Source organism: Choristoneura fumiferana, chromosome 24 (genome assembly GCF_025370935.1).
Source record: "Choristoneura fumiferana chromosome 24, NRCan_CFum_1, whole genome shotgun sequence".
Classification (NCBI taxonomy): domain Eukaryota; kingdom Metazoa; phylum Arthropoda; class Insecta; order Lepidoptera; family Tortricidae; genus Choristoneura; species Choristoneura fumiferana.
This window is the reverse complement of record NC_133495.1, coordinates 4,146,646-4,171,510: the sequence shown is the minus strand read 5'-3', so window position 1 is coordinate 4,171,510 and position 24,865 is coordinate 4,146,646. Positions and strand designations below refer to the sequence as shown.

Here is a 24,865-nt window from a genome sequence, read left to right as displayed (position 1 = left end):
TAAAAGCAGCATCAATTTTCAAAAAAAGGGACCCCATGTTCACCGTCTTATGTTGCAGGATATCAATGATGCCGTCTCTGATTATATTGTTCTATTAAACTGAGATGACATCACAAACATCTATCACATGCAATGACAGGAAGTCTCAGTAGAATGATTCAAGACTTCAGTGTAACAGGACCAAAATCTACTGTCGATGAATTAAACTCGATATTGACAAAATAATCCAAGTTAGGTTAGGACGTTACTATACAAGGTGTTAATTAAATAACTGAAAACCAGAAAGTAAGTAGTTTAAATCCCTTTTTTATTGTGCCCAGTCTAAAAGTTACGACTGCAACAGGCGCCAGTTAAATATTTTAGCGAGGTTGCATACTATTTCGATAATTTTAATACTGGCCAGTTTGCTGCCACTGTGTGATTTTCTTCTAAAAACGTTAAAGCGCAACGTTCTTTCTGTTCCGCGGATACACCAGCCTGTTGTTTTTGAAACTTTTTTTTTCCTTGTTTTTACTTATTATTTATTGTAATCTATTTATTTGTTGTTTGCTTACAATTTAATCTATTTCTATTTGTTAATTTTATTTACGTGTGTATAAGTAAGTTTAGTATATTTTTGTATCATTCCGAGTCACAGACGGTTCTGACAGAAAATCAGCGCTACAGCAGTGCTACTACGAAACTCTAAACTCGAATATCGTATCGTACCGTCCCTTTCGCTCTCGTATTAAATAGTTTAAGTGTCAGAGTGACCGCACGACACGAACTTCGAGTTTCGAGTTTCGTAGTAGCCCTGCTGGCGTCTAACGCCTCAGCATAATGCTGAGTCAGCGGCCGTTTCACTTTTGCGGGGACACACAAAATCGTGCTTGTTTTATTTTTGTACTTTTATTTTCCTTTATTTTTTGTTGTCTATTCTTATTTTTAAATTTGCTTGTGTTTGTGTGTCTTTGTGAATGTGAATAAATGTCTTCTTTCTTTCTTTCTTTACATAACGCTGAGTTTAGACTTGCAAGAAAAATCGTGCAAGTTGCATTACATTGCGAGGCCGTAAAGCCAACGATTTTGTAGCGGTCACTCAAGTGCTGCAATGTAATGCAACTTGCGCGATTTTTCTTGCAAGTCTTATCTCGGCAAGGTAGACGGGCGTCAGTTAAATAAGACGTTTAATCGCAATCTCAATCTCTTTTTACGTTTATTCTATACCGTATAGCGTATACTGTGCGAAAATATTGAGATTCTGATCATGGGCGTCAGAAGGGTTGGGTGCATTGCCTCTTACATCTGCATATAGGGAGGTGTATTTATAGGTTTCATTCTGTATTTTAATCTTGTACTATGTATTTTCTTTTACGCCAGGGGCAAGTGCACCCCCCTTCCGGCGCTCATGATCAATAAAATTGGTAGGTACCTATTAGACCTATATAACATAACCTATATGACTTATATAACATGTCAAAAGAAGCAGGAACAAGGGTAGAGCCACCCAAAAGATGGCATCCACAAGCATAGGTACCAGGTGGTCTAAAAAGATCTCCAACCCACTCTTCCATCGGAGGGCAAAAGAAAGGGAACCCTTAATTTTAAGTAAATGCAACCTTAAAATTGCAATGAAAAGAGCTAGTTTCGGTTAAGGAAGAAACGAATGGGGATCAACAAAGGACTGAGCGGCAGAGCCTAACGGGAGAATGCATGCTCCTGTCCCGGCTTTCCAGCAAAAGGTGTAAGACTCTGTGGGTATAGGTAAGAAATTTCTCCAACCCTCGGATTAAGCTCCAGGGAGTTCAGGACGTGCAGCCAGGTATTTAAGCCGCGGCGAGAGTCCGGCACTGTCTGGGCCCTCGCTTCTTAATTGTACATTATGGATTTTTCCCGACTGTACGCCCATAATCTCCTATAAAACACCTCGTCGTCTCGTATAAAATTTAAAAACTAAAAAGAAGTTAATAAGTGCAAGGATATAGTGCATTTGGCCCTGAAGGCGACTCAATCCCAAAAAAATTAGCTAGAATTCATGGATTTACCCATCTCATGCGCGAGAGTGAGCGCGGCTACGCGTTCCGGCACGCGCGCCGTGTCCTCCCCCGTGGCGTGCGCCAGCGCAAGCGTGTTGAACGAGCGTCCGTACGCGCGCCGGTCGCACAGCCCGCCCGCCGCGCCGCCCAGCCCGCCGCCCAGCGACGTGAAACTGAAAACAAGCGAACAATAACATTATGTACGGCCGGCGTAGCAGGCGTACTTTTCTAGACATTACGGTTCTAAGAATTATTTATTCTGTGTCCAAGGACGGGTGCACGGAGCGGGCACCGTACAGGTAAAATCCGTCGCGTATCCGACGCGTGCAGTTAGCGCTGTTCATACTAAGTATTTAATAATAATCGATTTATAGTGGTTAACATCTAAGTGAAGATTTTTATATTTTTGCCTATTTATATTACTAGATTTTTCTATATTATACAAAATGTAAACACCCAATATCATATTTTCTCAAGTTTTTCGCGATTCCCAAAAAGTCAAAGCTTTGCTTGCTTTTGCTTGATTGCTTTAAAATTCCAGAGAAATAATGCGTTGTTTGGGAGAAACGTGTCAAAATGGTGTTGTAGAGCGCCATCCTACTCTGCCTCGTTTTTTTTCCCGTTCTGGCGGTTCACTTTTATATTATAGATTATATGGTAGCACTGACGGTACGTTAGGTTTATCGGGTTAATAATACGTTAGGTTTATTTGGTTAATCTAACCGCATTTCTTACCTCAAACCCAGTGTTCTGTTATGAAAAGCATGCCCCGAGAACGCAACTCCGAGACACACTTCGCTGAGGCGGCGCAGCCGAGCGAACCGCATAAGGAAGCTCCGGCCGTCCACCTGAAAGGTTATACCCACTTTGTAATCACCAGAAATACATTATAGCCTCGTAAGACCACGTCAAATTTAATGTCACTCAGTAAAAAAAAATACGTTTACTTTGACGTGTCCTAAATTTAGGAAGTTGAGGCTTATGATGATATAGGGGTGTATAATATATGATTGTCTCTCTTTCACGCAATTCGTACGCGTAAGGACCTACGCTATAGCTGACGCGGTTTGCACTGAGCGGGGGATGCTTTTGAAAACTAGTATGAGCAGCGCTAACTGCACGCGCATGCAATGAATTTTACTCGAACCCAAGGGCGTATCCACCGTTGTGGGCACGATGGGCATGCCCACAACCCTAATAGACTTGTGACGATACACTTTCACGGTCTATCGAGGTGCTTGGATGGCAGTCCGACTCGCACTTGACCGATTTTCGCGTGGTCGTGACCACAACCTTTTTTGAAGGTTGGATCCGCGCCTGCCTGCACCCGCGCCCTCAGCGTGCACCCGCGCCAGCTAGCGTACGCCCTAAGAGTGGGACAAGTAGGTACTTAATGTTTCACCTATCTATTATCTCGACACTTATTTATTCTCGACACGCATTAAAAAAGCTAGAGTACAAAATAACATAGTAAATAGAAAGGAAATCAAATCCGAGGCGGTCTCTGGGGGCGAGGGTACGGGGGAACGACCTCCTCAACAGAGAATTCAGGGGAACTTAAGATCGTGTCATCATTCGTCGCCCCCGCAAAGTCACTAGACCCCCCTTTAGAACGAAACCTGCTTCTAAGTTTCTAAACTAAGTCAGAAATGGCTAATACGATAGTAGTTTCCAGAATTTTCGGACCGTGCGTTCGCCGAGCAGATCGCCAAAAACTCGCGCTGTGGTCTCGTTCGAAGTCAGGACCAGGATGTACTTCACTGAGAAACCTGCAACCGATCAAGCATTAAATAAAATCTAGCCATTACTATGTCCCTGAGCAGCACATAGGATAAAGAACGCGGAAAGGAAACGCGAATTTATTAAAATAAGTTTCTGTTAAAAATATAATTTTTAATACAAACTGTTTTGCTGATGGTACTTTTTGTTGACTTACTTGCATTGTTGTATACATATGTATACCAAATATCAAGTCAATCTGAATTCACTGCAAGTTGTTCAAAATGAACTTGCAATATTTGACCCAACAACAACAACAAAAAAGGTTAAATTGTATTGTAAAACTCTTTATTTGTACATAAAACATATGAATTTAACAGATTAGAAAAAAATAAGATGTACAAAGTCAAACTTATCCCTTAACCCAACATAACCTAATCTAACCTAAGCTAAATAGGTAAATTAAATGAAAGCTTCTTTTTTTTCTCCTGATTCATTTTCAAATAACTACAAAATTAGATAGGAGCGATGGAAGCTTTAATGTTTACAACAAAAACATGAGCTAGGTCCATTAGTCATCAATAGTCAAGTCATACCTTCAACTTACAGATAGGCGGTATAAAATAAGATATTTGACAAAAAAAAAACATTTTTTTTGCAAGTGTCTGCTGTCTGTACTTGTCAGAATTACACTCATAATAAGCATGCCAAATTTACTTATGTCAATCCCCATCACTGAAGGTGGGTCAAATGAACTTGCAAGATTTTGGAAAGAAGAAGAACTTGTTAAAAGGAATACCCACCAATATTATCCGGCACACCATCCTCATTGAAATCCGCATTCCTGAATATGATATCCGCCTGGGCCACCGCGTGCATCATTCGCCTCACCACATGATTCAGGCTGGAGTTGGCATCTTTCTCATAGAACTCCTTGTCAGCCAGGAGGAGGAGGTCGCAGATCCTGGCGCGGGCCGTGTTCTTCGGCCGGCGGTTCTTCTCGATATGGTAGGGGAAGGCGACCTTGCCGAAGGCTCCGGGGAACTGAGGGGATCAAGAGTCATATGCGACCGAGTGCCTTAGGACCTACGCTAGCTGACGCGGTTTGCACGGAGCGGGTGCACGCCTATTGAAATATTGTATAAGCAGCGGGACTACTCCGAAATTCGAAAATCGAAGTTCGTGTCGTTCCGTCCCTCTGACGCTTATACCTACTATTCCATACGGGAGTAAGAGGAACGGTACGATACGAACTTCGATTTTCGGAGTAGACCCTCTGCTCTAACTGCACGCGTCGTGTGCAGCGGATTTTCCCTGTACCTACCCGCACCCACATAGGGTTGCCATACGTCAGGATTGTCCGGTCATGCCCAGATTTTTTTGTCACTTGCCAAGTGTCCGGATTTTTAAAAATGACCTCAGAGAAAAAAAATGGTGTCGGGTAGGGGCGAAGGGAAAGGCAAGCATAGATCCACGATCCAGCACAACGCGGACCGCAGTACCACGCCGGCACGTTCTTCAACCTACGCTACGTCAAAGTACGTATCCATAAAGTACGTCACACCAATTTTGACTATTTTTTTTATGTCAATGGCATCATGGTATCATACTCGTATAATGTATTTTCATCAGAACTCCTTACATATATTTTATCAACTTTCGTGTCAATATCACAATAAGAACTAGGTAAAAATCAGTTACTAAATTCCACCACTTAGTTACAGTCGAGGAAACTGTCTTAATTACCAGGATGACCTGGTGTCTTCGTGTAACTAACATCAAATTGACATCTCATACATTTGCCAAATAAATCTTAGTGAAATTGATTATGAAAAAGTTACACCCTGGTACGTGATTCAGTTACCTTGACTGTACAGTCTACGTACGTAGAAGCGTGGTTTATATGTGGAGCTAAATACAAGTGTATTAGAAAAGCTCGCCTCGTCTCCGGTAGCGCGTGTTCGTGCCGGCCCGTAAGCCTAGTATAGAATGGCCGCATCACCTGTTCACCTGTGCTTGGTCGCGGCGCGGGCGCAGCGGCGCGACCATGTTGTCGTCTTCGAACGCGCCGAACGACCTTTTGGGGTCGTCCGTCCCGTAGGGGTCCGCGTGGAGGGTGCGGTTACCTTCAGTTGTATGTAATTAGACTTTAAGGTTATAAAGCAGGGGCAGGATCTCTGAAAAATGGTCTCGTCTATTACGTTGCTCATCATCAATGCGCCCTAGCTGCGCTCTTTCTCGCTGGTTAATTGTCTAACAATAAAAAAGTACTTAATCTATAAGTAGGTACAGATCTATGGCGGCCACCGCCCTGAAAGGGGTCATTCAAGTATTACGTGAGCAGAATTTTAGTACTTCCTGACTCCCCCTCCTCCTTGTCAGCTATGTAAGCAAAGTTCTAACCCCCAACCATGGTTAAGTAAACAGTGGCATTTTTTTTAAGCTGTTCGGATTTAGTTGTTGCTTCAAGAATAGAAATAGAAGAATTTTTGTGAACGCAAAATTCTCTCATAGGACAGAAGCCATTTAATAAAAAAAACCCCTACAATGGCGCACACTAAGCACAGAATGTCATCAATCGCTGTGGCATAAAGCTCATTCAATGAAAGCCATAGAGGAAACGAAATTTGGATTCTATATTTACCAAGATGCAGCACGCCGTAGAACTGATGGTCCTCCCCGATGTACCCCTCCGCAGACCCTGACTGCGGCGCCGTGACTGGGAAGCCGTAGGCCATGGTCACTTCGCCCAGGGTGAAGTCCTTTCTCAGCTCTCCAGGGTTCCCATCCAAGTCGGGATCCAGGAAGAGAGCCGAGCGTTTTGAAGCAAGGTAAGTTGTTGCTAAAAACACATGTAGGCTAAGTAGTTTGGAGAGTGAAGTAGGAGAAACTTTGATAATTAATTACACAACACAACAAGACTAAAATTTAATCCGTTTAGTATAGTTTATCTTAACGCTTTGGCCTGCGGGTGCGGGTGCATCCCTTTGAGAGTTACACGATGCGACAGACAGACTTTGGCGTCAAATTTATAACAAATAACACCTCTTTTGATTGGATATTTGGAGTCTTTTTGTTTTTTTTATTTCAACTACAAATTTGTTACTTTCACGGTCATCCCGTAAAAGCAACCTGAGATTATGTGTGCATAGGAGAAATTAGTGTCTGTACTGTACTCCTACGTGTACTGGTGTGTGTACTCTTCGTGTCTGTACTGGTAGTGTAGGGTTATGGCACGCAGTACGGAATGCTGAGGGCCTGGGTTCGATTCCCAGCGCTGGTCTCTTTTTCTGGTTTTTCTGTGCAAAATGGTCGGTAGTAAAAATTCATGTTCATACCTATAGATTCCAACCTCAGGCACAATTGGTGATCTTCGTCCCCAAACTTCGCATGTACGGAAGTATATCCATACACGTTACAAGCATCTTGACCTCCATCCACTTCGATGTCCAGCCCCATAACCCCCACGCAAACAATGAACACCGAATTAATTATTAACCAAATCAACATTGTATAATTTAGAATTTATTAACGATTAACTCCTCTGCAATATCCCTTTCGCGCATTTGAGCAATTTTTGTCGGAGTCAAGGATATTAGGTTAGAATTTGGTTTGTTTCTGTTTGTTTACAAAATCTTCACTCATCATGCCAAGTGATTGATTTTTTTCTATAAGATTATGTCTGGAACCTTTTTTCATTTTTCCTCTCAATTCTGTTGCTTGCCTTGTCAGTTTGGTTGAAAGGAAGGAGTTTGCTTTAGTTTGTTTATTATAATCTTCTAAAACTTATACGAAAAAGTATGTCTAGGTATAATGCACATACAGTACAAGTTCTGCCTTTTCGCAGAATTATTGTTTACCAAATGTTTAATTTGCCAACTGTTACATTTCCCAACTCGCAATTTCTCTGAAACCAAAAATATTTTTCATTTTCTTATGCTTTTATAGCACACAGTAAGTTTGGTTAGGTTTGTTTTATGAAAGATCCGAAAAACTTATAGTTTCAGAGAAAATCCAGAGTTGGCAAATGAAACAGTTTGGCAATTGAAACATTTTGGAAACGTGAGTTGGGAAAAGGCAGAGAACCGTACAGTATTACACAAGTAAATCTCGCGGCAAGCTTTTACATCATACTAGCCTTTGCCCGCGGCCTCGCATACGTAAATCGTAACTACATAGGTATATACCATAATTTTGACAAAAATGCTGAGATGCCCCAAAAAATTCGCGTGCAAATTCCCAAAAATTACACTGTGAATTTCATTACCATCATCATCATCATCATCATCGTCATCATCAGGCCTACGCGTCTGTTCCAGATGAATTTTCATTACCACGCGTTAAAATAAAAAAAAAGCATTTTACAATAATTACAGTGAGTCCTTAATCCTGATTTTAAGTATTTTACGTGGCCTCGGTTAGCGAAAGACTGCAATGAGTTGCTCACGCGTAATTAGTCTAATTATACATGCGAGTAGATATTAAATTTATTATATAATTCATGATTTTCCATGCATGCAGTTTTTGCTTTATCTTACATATAACCTAAGTCTGAGTGCGCATCCGTCCCTTCCCTCTTAAATATATCTTTCATAAAATATCTTTCAATCGCGCTTTTAATTTCTTTACTGTTATTACTTTTTAGTTTTTTCGCAACTGTCAACGGTAAATTGTTTAATAGTTGGGGAAGGATGCACTTCCAGACTCTTCTGCCATATTCATTACATTGTTTGGGGACCCGATATTGCGGGCGGTTGGGTATATGGCGTAAATTATTTGGCCTGTTACGCTGTTTTTCTGTAAAATAAAAGACCTGCTCCAAATTTCACATCTCTAACTGATTTTATACGTAAGTAGACAACATAATTATCATAGATCACATCATAGATAATAATATCGCAATCAAGAATGGAGTAGAATGTTTGTATATACATATAGTTACTCTCAGCATTCGTTCACAATTCTCCATTCATATTGTCGTGTCGTGGGACCGGCAACTTTTACCATCTAATAATAGCCAGTGCATGCAAAGTGAGCAAAATTAAATTTATGACGCCTATAATTTGCTCACGTCGTGCATTTAAGAACTTCGTCGGAACTATGTATACGACAATATTTGTGATAAGGCTAGTCAGGGCCGGATTTAGAGTTCTGGAAAGATTATAACGAATTTGAGATATTTAAGGAAAATATAAGTTTTAACAATATTTTTTGATGCAATCTATTTTGCTGAATGTTCTTGTATTGTTATGAGTTACAAGTTAGGGCTATTACAGACTGGCTGTATTCTAACTGCAACGCAATTGCAACATGCTAACTGCCTATACTTACACTTCAATCGCAGCTAGGGAGCAGTTTGCATGCAGATTTTTGACTGCAAACGTACGCATATGCAGTCGAAAGTTACGATGTAGTTCGTCAGTAATAGCAAGGGCTATTGGCAGTTTGAAGAAATTGGATGAAATTGGAAGTTTGTAAAAAAGGTTATAATGAAGATAATGTTGTATTCCCTTTTTGTACCAGTAGGATGAGTGTCTACTTTAAGAACTTAGAAGCATGTATCTGCTGAAACTGAATATTTCTAGATTCCTACAAATTTGTACGAAACCCTGGGTAGTCGGCGAATCTCGCATTTGACAGATTTTTAACTTTAAGTAATTTCAAAAATTAATATTCCACAAGCAGAGACGCTGGATAGAGCTTATATTGCAATCAGGTGTCAAGTTAACTTGAGATTCCTTAGGGATTATGCATAAACATGTTTGTAGGTACTCGTAAGACTAATGGGCGATGCTCGACGCCATCGAATTATGAGCTGGAATGGAGCTGCTAAGCGGAATGTCTTCCGCGAGATGGGGCGATAGCAAACAGGCATTAGGTATGCTTTATTATGGACTAGTTGGAAGTATTATTTCAAACAAGCGCTAGGTAAGAATTGAGTAGATTCCTGGCTAAAAAAAATATATATTCTTTTTAGTCCCTCAGTTAGATTGTTAGAAAATGTTGGACACGTATTTTTTCTTTTATCAATCAAACAAAAAAAATACAAAGATGAAGCTCGGGAGGGCGGCCCGTGACGTCACACCATAGTAAAAAGTGTACGTACGTAGGTGTGGCGTCACACGGAACTTTAACCGGATATGTCCATATTTAACTAACTTAATCGAAATTAAGTCGCGTAGGTCGCTTGAACAACAGATAACCGTTGGGGGCAGGCCTTAGACGTCTGGAGGTTTTGGGGGAACGAAAGGTACACTGAGACGCGAATAGGTTACTTACCTAAATCCGGCCCTGGTCGCTGGAAAAAAAAGTTCAAGTGGCAACCTTAAACCGAAAGACTTACCTAGCGTTAGCAGGCCTCCCACCAGGTGGAGCGAAGATGGGATGCGGTGTCGAAAACGACGACGACGAGTGCTTTGTAGAGCTACTACGAAACTCGAAGTTCGTATCGTACCGTCCTTCTCGCTCTCGTATTAAACAGAATAAGTGTCGGATGGACCGCACGACACGAACTTCGAGTTTCGTAGTAGCTCTGCGCAGGCGTCTATCCGGCTGGACTCCCTTCTATTCGAGATATCGGGGCAAGTAAAATGTATGAAATATATACCCGTCTTTCAGATTATCCGATCCGATATGATCATATTTCAACAATTTTATTTGCATATCGTATCGGCGTCCGATACCCGATATCGGATCGGATAATATGAAAACACTCTCTAGGGATAGGGAATAAACATTTATTTTTTATTAAAACCACATCCTTTTTTGAAGTCACTAAAAATAAATAATACTTACTTAATTACAAGCCATTTAGAAACACGTGCCTACGATTTATGTGCAAATTTATTTGGTAATTTGAACTGACCACAAACGAATTAATCATACTTAATGTAATGAAACTGAGCCTAATAATATCGTTAAATTACTATATATTGTAGAAGGAAGTGTGCCCAAATTATAAAAGACCAAAATAACCAAACAATGATTAAGTTAAATACTATATCCCTATACTTTGCGGTCGGGAAACCGCCTGTTTAATAAATTCCTGATTGATTGGATATAAATATGCTGTTTGTGTCATTTATCTTTATCAGTTAAAATGACATTATAAAATGCTAAGAGCAAAATGATGTGTTACTTGATGATGTGACTTATGATGTGTCCCTTAGATATACCTACCGGTTTTCGTTCCGTAGGTACATATAATATCAGTCTGATTAAATATGTTTTTACGGCAACGGATCGACGTGATTTTTGGCATAGAGATAATTTATGGGCCAGAGAGTGACAGGCTACTTTTTATCCCGGAAAAATGCACAGTTCCCGAGGGAACAGCGCGCGATAACCAAATTCCACGAGGGCGAAGCCGCGGTCAGAAGCTAGTAATAATATAGTTTTAATACATTTTTTTATTGACGTTTACACAATTGCTCTGCACTTAAAATCTAAAAGTAAAATAGTGAAACTAATTTTTAATGTACCTACCTAAAAAAAGTGATATTAGATACCTAAATTACATTAAGCTTTTCGATGTGATTTCGTATTTTCTGTTTATTTGTTAAAATAATATAAAGTTTAACTAAATTATTCTTTCTAGTGACTTTTGGTAGATAAAAAATGGCCAAATAACTTATACACAACTTAAAAAAATTGATCTTGCTTCTTGAGAATAAAAGAGATTAACAAAAGCGAAATGGATTTTTAAAAAAACTACAGTTTTGTTGCGTTAGTTTTATTATTATTACCTACTAGCTTTTAACAGAAAATACGAAATCACTAATCGAAAACCTTCATGTAATTATGGTATCTAATATCACTTTATTTACCACCTATTGTAGGTACATACATTAACAAATAGTTTTACTATTCTACTTTAGATTTTAAGTGCAGACCAATTGTGTAAAACGTCAATAATAAAATGTATTAAAACTATATTAGGTATTACTAGCTTCTGCCCGCGGCTTTGCCGCGTGGAATTCGGTTATCGCGCGCTGTTCCCTCGGGAACTGTGCATTTTTCCGGGATAAAAAGTAGCCTAAAGATGTTACTCTCTGGCCCATAAACTATCTCTATGCCAAAAATCACGTCGATCCGTCGCTCCATTTGGACGTGAAAGACGGACAAACATACAAACACGCACACTTTCGCATTTATAATATTATTACCTATAGATGAAAGAAAATGTGACCTGGTGCTTCTGATTTAGACGTAAAAAGCTCTCATAAAGGAGACTAGGTAATTAAAACAGAACAAATCGATAAAACTGAACCTAGTTCGCTATCCGTTCACCTAAGGCTTTAGGTGAACGGATAGCGAACTAGGTTCAGTTTTATCGATTAAAGCATCGAAGAATATTCAAGTATCCTAAAGTATATAAAAAAAAATAAGAAAAAAGCCAACGCCGCATTACGAGTCGCTCATTTGAAATCGGAAGACACGTGCGAGCGCGCGCGCGGACAATTATTTAAAATTCGAACGGCATTTCTTTTTACGTTCAACTTTTTTTTACTTGCCAGTGCTTTTAGTTTTTGATTTATTTTATTTTTAAATTACAAACATGTTACAATATATGGTTAAGAAGTGTTGCTCCGAAGGGACCAAACTAAACCAAATATTAATCTCGGCCTTAGGTAAGTAAAAGTTTAGTTAAGTACCTAAGTAATTGTAGTTTAATGGAAAAAGAAATTGGATAAAGCTCTTGTTATTGTTAGTTTTGTAGCCATAATGGAAAAAACGTTTAGTTTGGCCACGTTTCGTCCGTCTGCCTTCCTGAAACTTAGCTTGGATAGGTAGGTACAGTCAACGTCATAAATAAGTGATCATTTGCGAAATAAAGTTTAGAAAAATAGCTTTTTAAAAGTGCAAAGGGTTTAGCAGGCTAAGGAAGGACATGTGGCCCCTGTGAGGAATAGTTGAATTGGTGAATGCCAATTGTTTGTCGCCTCATTACTAGTAATCACTCCAACTTTCAACCCTCTATCTTGAACTGTCACAGAGATAATGAAAATTAAGTAATATTTTTCTAAGGATTTCGTATTTTATACGGAATCTTCCAAGTTTAGGTATATTTTATACCTTAGGCTGCCATACGTATTTACTCTTAAACTACTATTACTAATAATTCTCAAGCAAACTTAGCCGTTATAGTTTTCGTTGAAAGTTTGATATACTTACTATCATTCTGAATTTTTTCAAACTTTTCCACCCACCGGTTTAGATTTTAGAGGGAGGGGGGGGGGACGTTCGATTTTAATGAAAATTTGCACTTTAAAGATCACTGAATCGAAAAATCGTTTAAGCAACCCCCTAATGATTTGATTTGATGTGAAGACCTATACAACGATACCCCATAATACAAGGTTGGATGAGAAAAAAATCACCCCCACTTTACGTCTATGGGAGGTACACTAAAAATTTTTTTTTTTTAATTTTTATTGTACCATTTTGTCGGCATAGTTTACATATCCGTGCAAAATTACAGCCTTCTAGCATTGATAGTCCCTGAGCAAAGCCGCGGAAGACAGACAGACAGACAGACATGGCGAAACTATAAGGGTTCCGTTTTTGCCATTTTGGCTCCGGAACCTTAAAAATGGGTATGATGTCATTGATCACCTAATATTGATCATAATTGACGATAATGATATACATTGAATGAAATAAATAATATCTTTCACAAATTACACCAATTGACCTAGCCCAAAACTAAGCAAAGATTGTTTATGGCGCTAAACAACGGGTAGACAACATACATATACTTAAATAAAAACGGCCTCTGTTTTCGAAGAGAAATAAACTTACGAGTATTACCTAGGTAGGTACTATTGTAAACAAATGACAAATTGTGTGGTGACTGTTTCACAACTGTAATAATATCATAACGAAGCGGTAACTGGGGTAGGTCTGTTTCTTTATCTCTTGCTTTAATTAAGTTTAGATACGTCATAGTAATGTACAAACGCGAAAGTTTGTATGTGCGTGCGTATTATGTGTACGTGTGCGTGCATGAGTGGTTGTAAGGTACTCTAGCATGCTACGGAAGAAATTTCGTATATAAATAGGATTATAGGAATTACATATTCCCGTAGGCTATTATACCTAGTGCCATCCACGAAGACGCATGATTTTGTCAAAATTAGACATTATTGTCATTGTAATAAGAACCACGGCGCGCGTCATCGTGAATGACTCTACCTATATCGATAGGGATCAGGATACATCAATAAATAACCAAGTGTGGCCTGTAACACGGGAAAATAATTAAAACATAGATCGTACCTACTCGTCAAATTTAACAAAATTAGTTCAGCGACTTTTAAAAAAAATGTTATATTTTATTTTCAAGTTTATTCGAAGAAGCAATGTAAGTAAAGCAAAATGTTTGATATTTGTAGCGTGACAGGCAACGTCAGTTGGGTTCTAGTTGGGTTCTTTTATAAGTTAATACCTTCCAACAAATTCCAACATCGTATTTATCCACATAGTGCTAAAGCAAATAAATATTTCATTTCATTAGGATGGCATACAATTGAATTTACGATTAAGTTTGTTAGAAAAAAAACAAAAGTTAAGTTTTAATTCTAATTAAGTGGTGCCATGATGATCCAAATACTGGTGACCTATAGAACCTCTATTTTTAATATTATCCCCGGTTCTGGGCCACACATTGTAGATGATTATGAAGTGAAAATAAACTTTTTATTTCTATGATACTCGTATACTTACTCAAAGGTTAACTGGCTGTTAACCTTTAAGTACACGAGTATCATAGAAAAAATCTGTAATTAACACTTTTTCGTAAACTTTTTGTATTTCCTTTTTGTACAATAAAGAGTATAAACAAACAAACAAACTTAGGTTATTGAGATTTATGCGGAGCTGTGAATGCTCGTTCAGGATATGCACATCATATACGCCCTTTATGTATGCCGTGTGCATATTGTAGGCATAGGTCCTTGTAACTGCAGTCTACCAAAACTTAATATTATTGGTCATATTATAGTATCTCGGTCCGACATAGAATTGTATGTATGTATGTAGGTAAACTTTATTGTTCAAAATAAGTAAACAAACACAGATGACAAACAATGAAATATATGTACAAAGGCGAACTTATCCCTTTAAGGGATCTCTACCAGTCCACCTTTGATTGGATGAGAGGAGCATTCAGTCAGGGACAGACAAAAAGTGAGTTTAAAAATTAAAATAGATAGTGGAAGCTGCAATACATTGCTTTAAATAATATAATACACAAATACAGAAATGGCCGGTTTTTTGAAAATATTTCCTCCAGAAAGTTCTGGAACAAGCATTTGTGCTTGGTGAATCTGATGCATCAGTCACCGGCTAGTTAATTGATAGGTCAATTGTATGGTCGAGAATACGCATACAAGACTGCATCTTTTATTTGCGGAAATTAAATGAAGTGGGCTATGGAGGTGGACCTAAGCAATAATAGATTGTACAAAAGAGCATAACGTTTAGCCAAGCCATTTTACCCAAGACGTTCATATAGCACCCGAGCCGTACGGCGAGGGTGGATAGACACGTCGAGGGGAAAATGGATTTACTGCTCGAGTTTTACACTCTGCTTTTCACTTCGATGCGAGGAAATGAAATAGCAACAGTGAAAACAATTGTTCACTGACTACGTAAGTTTTATTTTCATGCATTACTATATAATTATATTTTTTTTAGTTTTAGTGATTATTTGATTGATTATAATTGATTTTAGTTTTATATAAATAAAAAATGTATTAAAAATATATAAAGAAACTTCTTTGTTTGTGGCTGTTGATACCTAATTACCTTGGTCTTAGACGAAGATTCTATTTTATGCACTAGTTGCATAAAAAGTCATTTCATCACACTTGCTCGTAAACAGTGTCGTAACATGCAGGCTACCTTGGTTGCACCCCCCAAATAAACCCTCGACCTTAATGCGCTTGTCATGAAGCCGTGGTCGGTAAATGAGTCATTGCGCGTACACATTTTCTTGCCATGTGAAGCCCAAGGTCGGTAAATGAGTCAGTGCCCGTACTGATGGCGCTGGGCGCGCTGCTGCAGGACTACATGGACCACATGCACACGCACGTTGCGGCGCATGCCGAGGGAGGGGGAGGTAGAGGGCGACGCTGCCAAGAACACAGCCTAAGGTATGCCAATATTTGGAAGAATTATATTTTTTCTTTTTACAAATATTAAATTTTACTTGCAAATGTGATGAAAAACATTGTATGTCGCACGGGCGGTACTAGAATTACGAACTCGACTCATTAAAGCCCTCAGTCTTCGACTTCGGGCTTCTAATAGACTCTCGTTCGTAATTCCTTATTTACCGCCCTTAAGACACAATGCCTAATTTATGTCGCCTAGATCCAGTATAAATGTCGGCGGCCAATCGTAAAATCCGCCAGATCACGAAATTCCTAGGCATATCGTGAAATGCCGCCATTTCATGAATTGGCTAAGGGACATCCGCCATATCGTTCAAAACTCACCGTTTAGCGATTTGCCTAGTGACGTTTAGGCAGATCATGAAATTCCTAGGGCATATCCATGAAGCGCCGCCATTTCATGATTTGGCCAGTTTAGGCAGATCATGAAATTCCTAGGCATATCATGAAACGCCCGCCATATCGGTTCGGCACTTCGCCGGCGCTGCCGCGGCACGCTCGCTTCGCTCGCTCGGCTCGTGCGTCGTGATCACAATTAATACTAACCACTCCTCGCTTCGCTCGTCGTACCTAAATTTTTCTATATAAATAAATAACAACTAGTGAATACTTTATTTACCAACAAAATTCTAACCTCTAAAATACGGGCAGACGTCCATGGTTTTTTCACATTGTGCACAGAATCCGATTGATTCACATAAAAAGAACGGAGCTTGATGTTCAAAAGCTTCTTTGCACTTCTATTTTGAATTCAAGCACTATTTTCGGTTTAAAGATCATTTTGTTGCGACGCCGACATTTTTCACGCGCTAAACAAACACGGCCGGTCAGCTGTTCACGGCCGCCATTGCATACGCAGCGCCACCAGTGTCCAAATAAGAAACTATTTTACGATGTGCCCGGTATAGAGCTAGGAATATCGACGAATGCGTTGCTCTAATCGATCTGCCGTATTATTTCTCAGGCACATCGTGATATGCCTGGCCAACGTTTAGGCATATCATGAAATGGCGGCGTTTCACGATATGCCTAGGAATTTCGTGATCTGGCGGATTTTACGATCGGCCGCCGACATAAACACCAACTTTACGAGCATGAGAAGTGAAAAGTAATTTTTTGCAGCTGTGGTCGAGTCTGAAGTTTACGGGGTATTTACAAAATACTTCTACAGCGGAAACAGACACAAATAGGGTAGTTACTTGGAAAAAATATGTTTAGGTATTCCGTCAAATAGATTAACTATCACTATTAAGGACCTGTTTCACCACTTGTCGGCTAACTTTAAGTGACTGATATCAGTGGTGCCCTCTCTGTTTGTTTTTTCCGAATAAACAAAGATGGCATTACTTTAATCTGACACTTAAAGTTAGCCGACAATTGGTGAAACAGACTCTTAATCTCGTATCGGTCGCGTCGGTAATTTTGGTTAGATACAGAAGTCCTATTTGTGTATGACTCACTTTGAGCCGCCGTGTGGCACAATCTAGACTAGCACTCCAGAAACTACGAAATGTGAAATTCGAAGTTTGTATCGTACCGTCCCTCTCACTCTCATATTAATTTAAATAAACCGGCGGAAACTTCAATTTTCGTAGTAGCCCTGCTGGATTTTTGAATATAATCGAATGCAGCAGAAATTATGCGACCGAAAGTAAATATAGGGGACTCACATCTGAAAAAATAAAACTAAGGTAAAGAACACTGAAACTCTGTTCCTCATAAGGCGTAAAGACATGTTTTGATGTAGTTATAAATAGATATATTTACCTAGACAGGAATGCATGGAATTTGTTCCCGATAGATTTGATTACGTTGTTTGTACCGTACTGCTGTAGGCAAGTGGCAATTAATGAGATTGTGGAACATGTAGAGGTTCATACGGGACTAATAAATCAACCGTTTGTTTAGTCCATGAATCAACAAATAGATGGCATGCTTTTAATTTCATGTTTGTAAACAAAAAAATTTAAATTCAAGAATTGAATGTTAATTTTGTATAATTATTATTTTCTTTACATATAGCATAGCATAACATAATGTTTCTGTAAAAACATTATTAATACAAGCTTTTTTGCTGACTGTTCTTTTTGTTGCTAGACTTATTGTCATTCAGATTGACAAGCCCACTGAATACAAGGGCCTGTCCTTCAAGAAGTAGTCCAGTTCATCCCGTTTATTCTATGTATTGTAACTCTTTATTGTACATAAAACATACGAAAATTACATATCATATCTACCTAAAAGTATCTTATCTTCCCAGTTGTCCTGCCCATATTCTCCTACGGCACAGCGGTGGGCTGGCTCTCCCCCATGGGTCCTAAACTCATGGCTGACAAAAACCTGAATGTGTCGGCTGAAGTGGTGTCCTGGATGGCTTCCGTCGTCTACCTCGTGGGAATACCGGCTGTCTTCATCTTCGGCTACATTGTTGACAACTACGGGAGGAAGAAAGCGCTGATGCTTACATCCTTTTTTATGACCGTAAGTGTTTTGTTAGGAACTAAAAAGCAACAAATAGAGGAATACTTATAGAGACTGTATTGTGAGTGTTGCCTTCCAAAATCGATATTGCAACTTTTCGCCTCTTTTGCTATGCGTAGGTGGGTACACATTTTTTTGTGTTTCATCGGGACTCTACACAAAAGAAATGTACAAATGTAATCTTTTTGAACCACATTTTCTATAATAACTCAATTTTAAAGCAATTAATTTAACAACATTATTTCCGAAAAAATACTGTTTTAAAAATAAATCACTTTAAGACAAATGAAAATTATAATGATACCTCATAGATAATTGTGATATTAAAAATTCGAAAACATTTCATTTGAATTTAATTAAAAAATTCTTAAACTTAAATTTAAAAAGAACTTCAAAATAGAACTGTTCTCAAATGCTCTCATATTTATGTACCTATGTGGAGATCCCGCTCCCGCATAGACTTGTTTAGCCATCAGAGAAAGTGCCATTGAGTCAATCCTTAAATCATATTATGTCACAGATGCAAAGGCCGTTGAGTTGGTAGAATGATTGATTGAGTGAGGTGGAACTTTTATATTATAAAACCAGTCCGGGCTGTAAGGCATTGGGCCGCGAGTTGCCATGGCATGCCATGGGCTAATGGCATAAAATTTGTGCAAACGATAGATAGTCCTTTCTGATATATCAACGTCTCTTTCCAGCTTTGTTGGGGCTTGAAGCTATACTCTACGTCGACATGGGCGCTCATCACAGCCCGCGCCATCATGGGTCTCGGAGTTAGCGGCTCCTACGTCGTCACTCCTCTTTACATCAAAGAGATCAGTGAAGATTCCATTAGAGGCACCCTAGGCAGCCTCGTGGTCTTGAGCCAAAACCTGGGCAACCTGGTGGTGTACGTGATGGGAGCTTACCTAGATTACTACTTGGTGCTGTGGATCTGCTTGGCGGTGCCGCTGCTTCATTTGCTAGTGTTCACGAGCATGCCCGAAACACCGTCTTATCTGTTGAAGATTGGGAAGACTGAGGTAAGGAAGGGTTTTAATAGAAAATTAAGGAGGATTTCCAAGCAAAGTGGCTACGATAGACCGATATGTACAATATTCTCAAAATATGACAGAAATATAATATGAGGGCGTAGTTGCCCGCCGTCATATTTTAACACGTTTATATTAGCTTAAGGTACTTGTGGAACTTTGAACTTTTTCTGCGTAGATTTCGATATTTACACGATACTCCATAGTACCTTCCTAAGAGATTTTCTCGGGTCAGTCAGGCTTGAAAAGCTCACTTACTCGAAACATACACATTCTCTAAAAGTGTACTTACTTCTTTAGAAGGATCACTTTCTCGGAACGTACACTGTCTCTAAAAGTGCACTTCCCAATAGGTTATCGTATCTAGTTCTGATATACCATCAATATCGCATCATTGGAGATCGCGTGTCGAAAAATGTAATGTTGGGCGTTCTGAAGCTAGGTGGGGTGATGTTATTCGTAAGGCCTATAGGGTTGAAGGAAGAGATAAGGTCGGGGTCCTTAGCTAGCAGATGCCTACGAGTATTTCCAGCAATATATACTGACTCAGGCTGATTATGATTTAAATACAGTTCTTTGTTTTTAGGAGGCCCGGGAGGCGCTGGCCTGGCTGCTTTGCCGCGAGAAGACAGAAGCGGTCGTGGAGAATCACTTGCAATTGCTAGTGCAAGAAAAGCAACAGGAGAACAAGAGCGGATGCTTTAAGGACGCCGTCAAAACTCTCGGTAAGTCTTTGAGAACCTTCTGCCACGTATCAAAATTTTTAGTCCAATTGGTTTGACAATGAGGAATTATGTTTCCTCGTGGTCAAACTTGATTGAAACTGAAGATTAAATAACTTGATTCCGCGACTTTGTGTTAATATTCCGACTATTCGCGCAACTTACTTTACAGGACGGGCTTTCAAAATATAAAAATGTCGTACTTAGCTCAGAGATGGTTTATCCGAGACTTCTAAAATTTGGCACACTAGCTAATAGTACTCTGGCCTTCAGCCACAACGAAAAAATTTTAGCAAAATAATTCTTCATTGTATTATTGTAACATACGCCCATTTACTTGACTTTCTGAGAAAAAAAAATTGTGTTAAAAGCCAGTAAAAAGATCTATGTGTTACGTTGGCTCATATACGCGTTCAATTTTAAAATCTTTGGTAAACAATAATTATGTTGTATAGCTTTGGTGTGTATAATTTACTAGAATTGAATATTTTTTCAAGGAAATAATATTTCAAAGTAAACGTTATCCAAGATACCCGCAGGGATAAAAAAAAATACAACAACACTTCGATGTAACATCGAGGCAGCGGCGTTCTGCTTGACGTACAAGTACCTAAGTGGCAGTTACGCCCACAGATTTAATTTTTTAAGTAATATTTTTCTAAGGATTTCGCCTTTTGTACGGAATATTCATTCATTCATTCAAAATTCTGAAGCATAGTTTCAAAAACAACGTTTTTTCTCATGTAAATTTTCATCCCCCTTTTAAACTTTATTATGTGACGTGTCAACTTCGTTTGCAATCAGTAGATGGGGTTGTGCAAGCAGATTGTTACCGTAGGTAACCTTTCAGGCCAAACTCTAAGACATTTATTTATTGCGTGTTGCCAGGTTAACAAGAATCGTGTAAGTAAACTGTTGTCGTTGTTTATTTAAAAAAATGCACGGGCATAATAATACAACAGTTCAGTTAAGACGGCATTAAGCTATTTCTAATGCGGGCGAAGCCGTGGGTTAAGCCTTGTACCTAATAATAATTAAAATATAAATATAATACTGTGCCTTATTGTGCTAAATTTCTGTGGCACTGTGCTTTAGGGTCCCTCGGTGCGCGAGTCGGATCCACACTAAATTAAGGCCCGTACCTAAAAGTTTTTTTACAGAGTACCTATAATTTATTAATATCAATGAATCTCCAATGAACTGCAAGGATATTTTATTTTAATCAGATATGTGATGTATAATGTGTATCTACAATAAGTATATACTGTGGGGACTGTAACTAGGTAAGAGCTTAGGTACTGGGGATCAACGCGCGTGACTTTAAACTTAGTTCAAAAATAAATAACTTCTTCAATCATTTGGATTTATTTCAGAGCTTAAAAATACATTTACATAGCATAGCACCAGCCGCTTAGGCTATCGGGAGCAATCTGCGCTCCGGCATGTATACCGCTGTCAAACTGTTTTTAAAGTTATATTCTAGAAACATATATAAAAAAACCTATCAGTTTATATAAAACTAGATTAATCTAACCTGCCAGGTGGTCAGTTTTACCACTGCCAGCGGTATACAGCCTAGTTCTACATATCCTCCTTCCTCACAGAGGTGGGGACCTACTCTACGGCCCTACCTCTGTGAGGAAGGAGGGATATGTAGGAACTAGGTGGTCAGTTTACCACCTGCCAGCGGTATACAGCCTAGTTCCTACAATACATTTTATAGTTTGAGGGTTTTGCGGCTGAACAAGCGGATTTTTTTCTTCAAGCCTGCCATTAAATTTTGCGCAGTGGTTTCGGTGACTATTTGTTATTGCTTGCCAGATCAAATATTTTTCACCGAACTTTTCCATAAAAATATATTTGTTTTGATCGCTTACTTATATTTGCCTTATTTTCAGTTGTGTAGAATTGATAACCTGCAGGGCTACTACGAAACTCGAAGTTCGTATCGTACCGTCCCTCTCGCTCTCGTATTAAATAGTATAAGTGTCAGAGGGACCGCACGACACGAACTTCGAGTTTCGTAGTAGCCCTGCTGGCAAAGTCGCAAAATCTTTTTTCACATACATCTCATCGTCCATGAGCAAGATGGTGGTAACAATCCGGGCGGACCTTGCACAATTTTGATGCAATTTCGCTCCCTGGACCGTAGATGTACTAAGTAGTTTTCATATTTTTGCCACATCCCGCAGCGATAAACTACAATTATTCTTGTAAGCTAGCACTATTTTCTTTATTTGAAGGACCAGTCGGGCGTCCACTTCGAGCTTTCTCTTGAATTCCGTATTATTTTAAGTACCTATTAACAATATTTCGCACCGTCGCTCGACTTACATCCACTATCTTTCCAGCCGCCGAAAAAATTTAATTAGGATTTTCGAGGTACGTTCGCAAAACAGTTTCTCTACGAATTATTTTAACGTCCTGCATTTTAAATAAAAAAGTACCTAACCTGAATTACTTATATCAACCGACACATCAAGATAACGCAAAAAATACATACATATATTATTTTTCCTGCTGGTAAAAATAAAGATTTTAGATTTTTTTTACATCTGTGGGGATTTTTACAAATGTTGTAATATAAATTTTCAGGTAATTCATTCAGGAATTTTGTCAGTAAATATTCCCAGGTTCTTTTACCGTACACGTTGACAAACGAGGATAGCGTAGGTAGGTATGTCTTGCTACGTACGATAGATTACGTAGAGGTCGTGACCTTTTTCTAAGTAAGTCTATTTTGTGAATTCCGTCACAGATTAATGCCATTTTAAACTTATTATGAACATTGATAACATTACAATACCTAAAAAGTGCCTCATCGTCATCTTTACATTTTTTTCGTACCTACTGCCGCAGGTACTATTATAGTTTTTAGTAAGCTACGTTGTAGTTTATAAATATTGTTTATGTAAGAATCGTTCACTAGCTAGTATTTTACTGATACGCAGACTCTGTAAAAAACTTTTCGGTACAGGCTTTACATGAAAAAAAAAACAGTTTTACTGACGGTTTTTGATTTGCGCTCTATATCTTTGCATGTACCTACTTACTAGTTTTATCTTTAAACCTACTTTTAGCAGACGACGTTGCAGGCGAAAGCTGGATGAAATCATTCTAAAAACTGCAGCAATACTTACCTAATCATTATCAGCCGGTGACAAAGTTGTTAACAATCCATTTAAAATCAATTAAGTATCGTTAAACCTTAACATTTAATTTCTTATTTTAGACCAGCATCATGTATTAAAACTAGCTGTCTCAGCTTACTAATGATCATTGGCATCGACTAATGAGATGATGCAACGAATGAGATCACATGCAAAGATACCTGTAATGGCCGTCGTTAGGGGTGAACTAAAGAGTGGGTAAACATCATTAGTCGGTTGGCGGGAAATTGTTTGGACTTGGACACTTAGTCTTAAGTGTGGCCAGTGGGGTGGTGGCCCTTAAGTTTGGTTACTTCTTTTATTTTTCGTAACTTGTCAGTCTGTCTATACAAAATGTCTTAAATCAATCCAAAAAAAAATTCAACACATGGTTGGCTTAGTTTGAAAACCCACCCTTTTTCAGTCGGCATTTTTGCTTTAAGATGAAGTCACTACTTTGAAACTATACACTTCGAACATCGACCAATGTATGAAATTTTAGCCGGCCATTAAATCATTGGGGCGTATAACTATTATTCTTATTTTATCACCTAAAAAGGATCTACTAAGTAGGTAGTAGAGTTGTACCTATTACATTACAGCGCTTCGAACGAGAGTACCTAGGCGTAATTTTTATAGTACCTAATTTACTCGGTCGGCCTCTAGCTCAAAAAATTCGGCCTTTAGACATGTATTTTTTGAGCTCCTAGTCGCTACTTTGTTTAAGTATTTTTTTAACAAACTTAGCGTTTAAGACCTCGACGTGGTTGACCTGCTTTGTTATTAACCGACTTCAAAAAAAGGAGGAGGTTCTATGTTCCAATGTTTGTATTTTTTGGATTTTATTTCAAAACTCTTTATTCAATGAAAAATTGTACTTTATAAAGTACATACTTAGTGTTAATTAGCCCTTTATAAAGTACGCGAGGGCTTAGGAGGTTAAAACTAAATCAAATTACCGGCCCGAAATTGCCAAGTGTCTTAACTAGAACATTGTCCCGTATTACCAACAAATTCTACTGAAATTGTTCAGCTGCAACCTCGTTATCGTGTTTATTCAAAGAAAGTGACGAATCCCCAAAACGTGACTTATGTAAATGACAGAGTGTTTGTCTTGACCCTATACCCTATCGACTGTCGAGGTCATAGCTCTGCTCTTGATCTAAATATCGCCTTAGGTTGAGTGTTAGGGTGGAGTCACTTGACTGGAGGTTTTACCAACAATGTTTGAACAATCTAGACAGGTTTCAGTGCACAAAATACATATGTCACACGAGCCAAGCATATGGCTGTAAAGCCATACACATAATTGGTAATAATCAGAACGCGGATTTATACAAGGCTTTACCATACATTATACTTAGAAAAAGGATTAAATATCAAATAAATATAAATATCATGGGACACTTGACACCAATTGACATAGTCCCAAACTAAGCAAAGCATGTATACTACGGACACTACGCAACGGATAAACATACTTATATAGATAAATACATATTAAAAACACCCAAGACCCGAGAACAAACATTCGTGTTATTCATACAAATATCTGCCCCGGCCGGGATT

At 38.8% G+C, this 24,865-nt stretch overlaps 2 protein-coding genes across 5 annotated transcripts in view; one reads left to right on the top strand and one right to left on the bottom strand.

Moving 5' to 3' along the window:
* LOC141441701 (disintegrin and metalloproteinase domain-containing protein 10-like) overlaps positions 1 to 19,370 on the bottom strand; it is a 31,966-nt gene extending 12,596 nt beyond the window's left edge. For 3 of the 4 annotated variants that reach the window (XM_074106509.1, XM_074106510.1, XM_074106512.1), the window contains exons 1-7: positions 7,073 to 7,451; positions 6,379 to 6,576; positions 5,745 to 5,860; positions 4,538 to 4,778; positions 3,702 to 3,784; positions 2,751 to 2,863; positions 2,025 to 2,188 (exon numbers count right to left, since the gene is read on the bottom strand). In XM_074106509.1, the coding sequence (XP_073962610.1) occupies positions 2,025 to 2,188; positions 2,751 to 2,863; positions 3,702 to 3,784; positions 4,538 to 4,778; positions 5,745 to 5,860; positions 6,379 to 6,576; positions 7,073 to 7,244 (1,087 nt within the window). In that variant the 5' untranslated portion in view covers positions 7,245 to 7,451. Of the gene's footprint in view, positions 1 to 2,024; positions 2,189 to 2,750; positions 2,864 to 3,701; positions 3,785 to 4,537; positions 4,779 to 5,744; positions 5,861 to 6,378; positions 6,577 to 7,072; positions 7,452 to 19,302 lie in introns of those variants that run through there. The other variant, XM_074106511.1, reaches the window with a different exon arrangement.
* Positions 12,140 to 24,865, top strand: part of LOC141441702 (facilitated trehalose transporter Tret1-like) — a gene marked incomplete in the record, with an annotated part of 18,193 nt that continues 5,467 nt past the window's right edge. Inside the window, 4 exon segments of the mRNA XM_074106513.1 lie at positions 12,140 to 12,364; positions 18,171 to 18,391; positions 19,093 to 19,416; positions 20,012 to 20,150. Coding sequence (XP_073962614.1) covers positions 12,292 to 12,364; positions 18,171 to 18,391; positions 19,093 to 19,416; positions 20,012 to 20,150 — 757 coding nt within the window.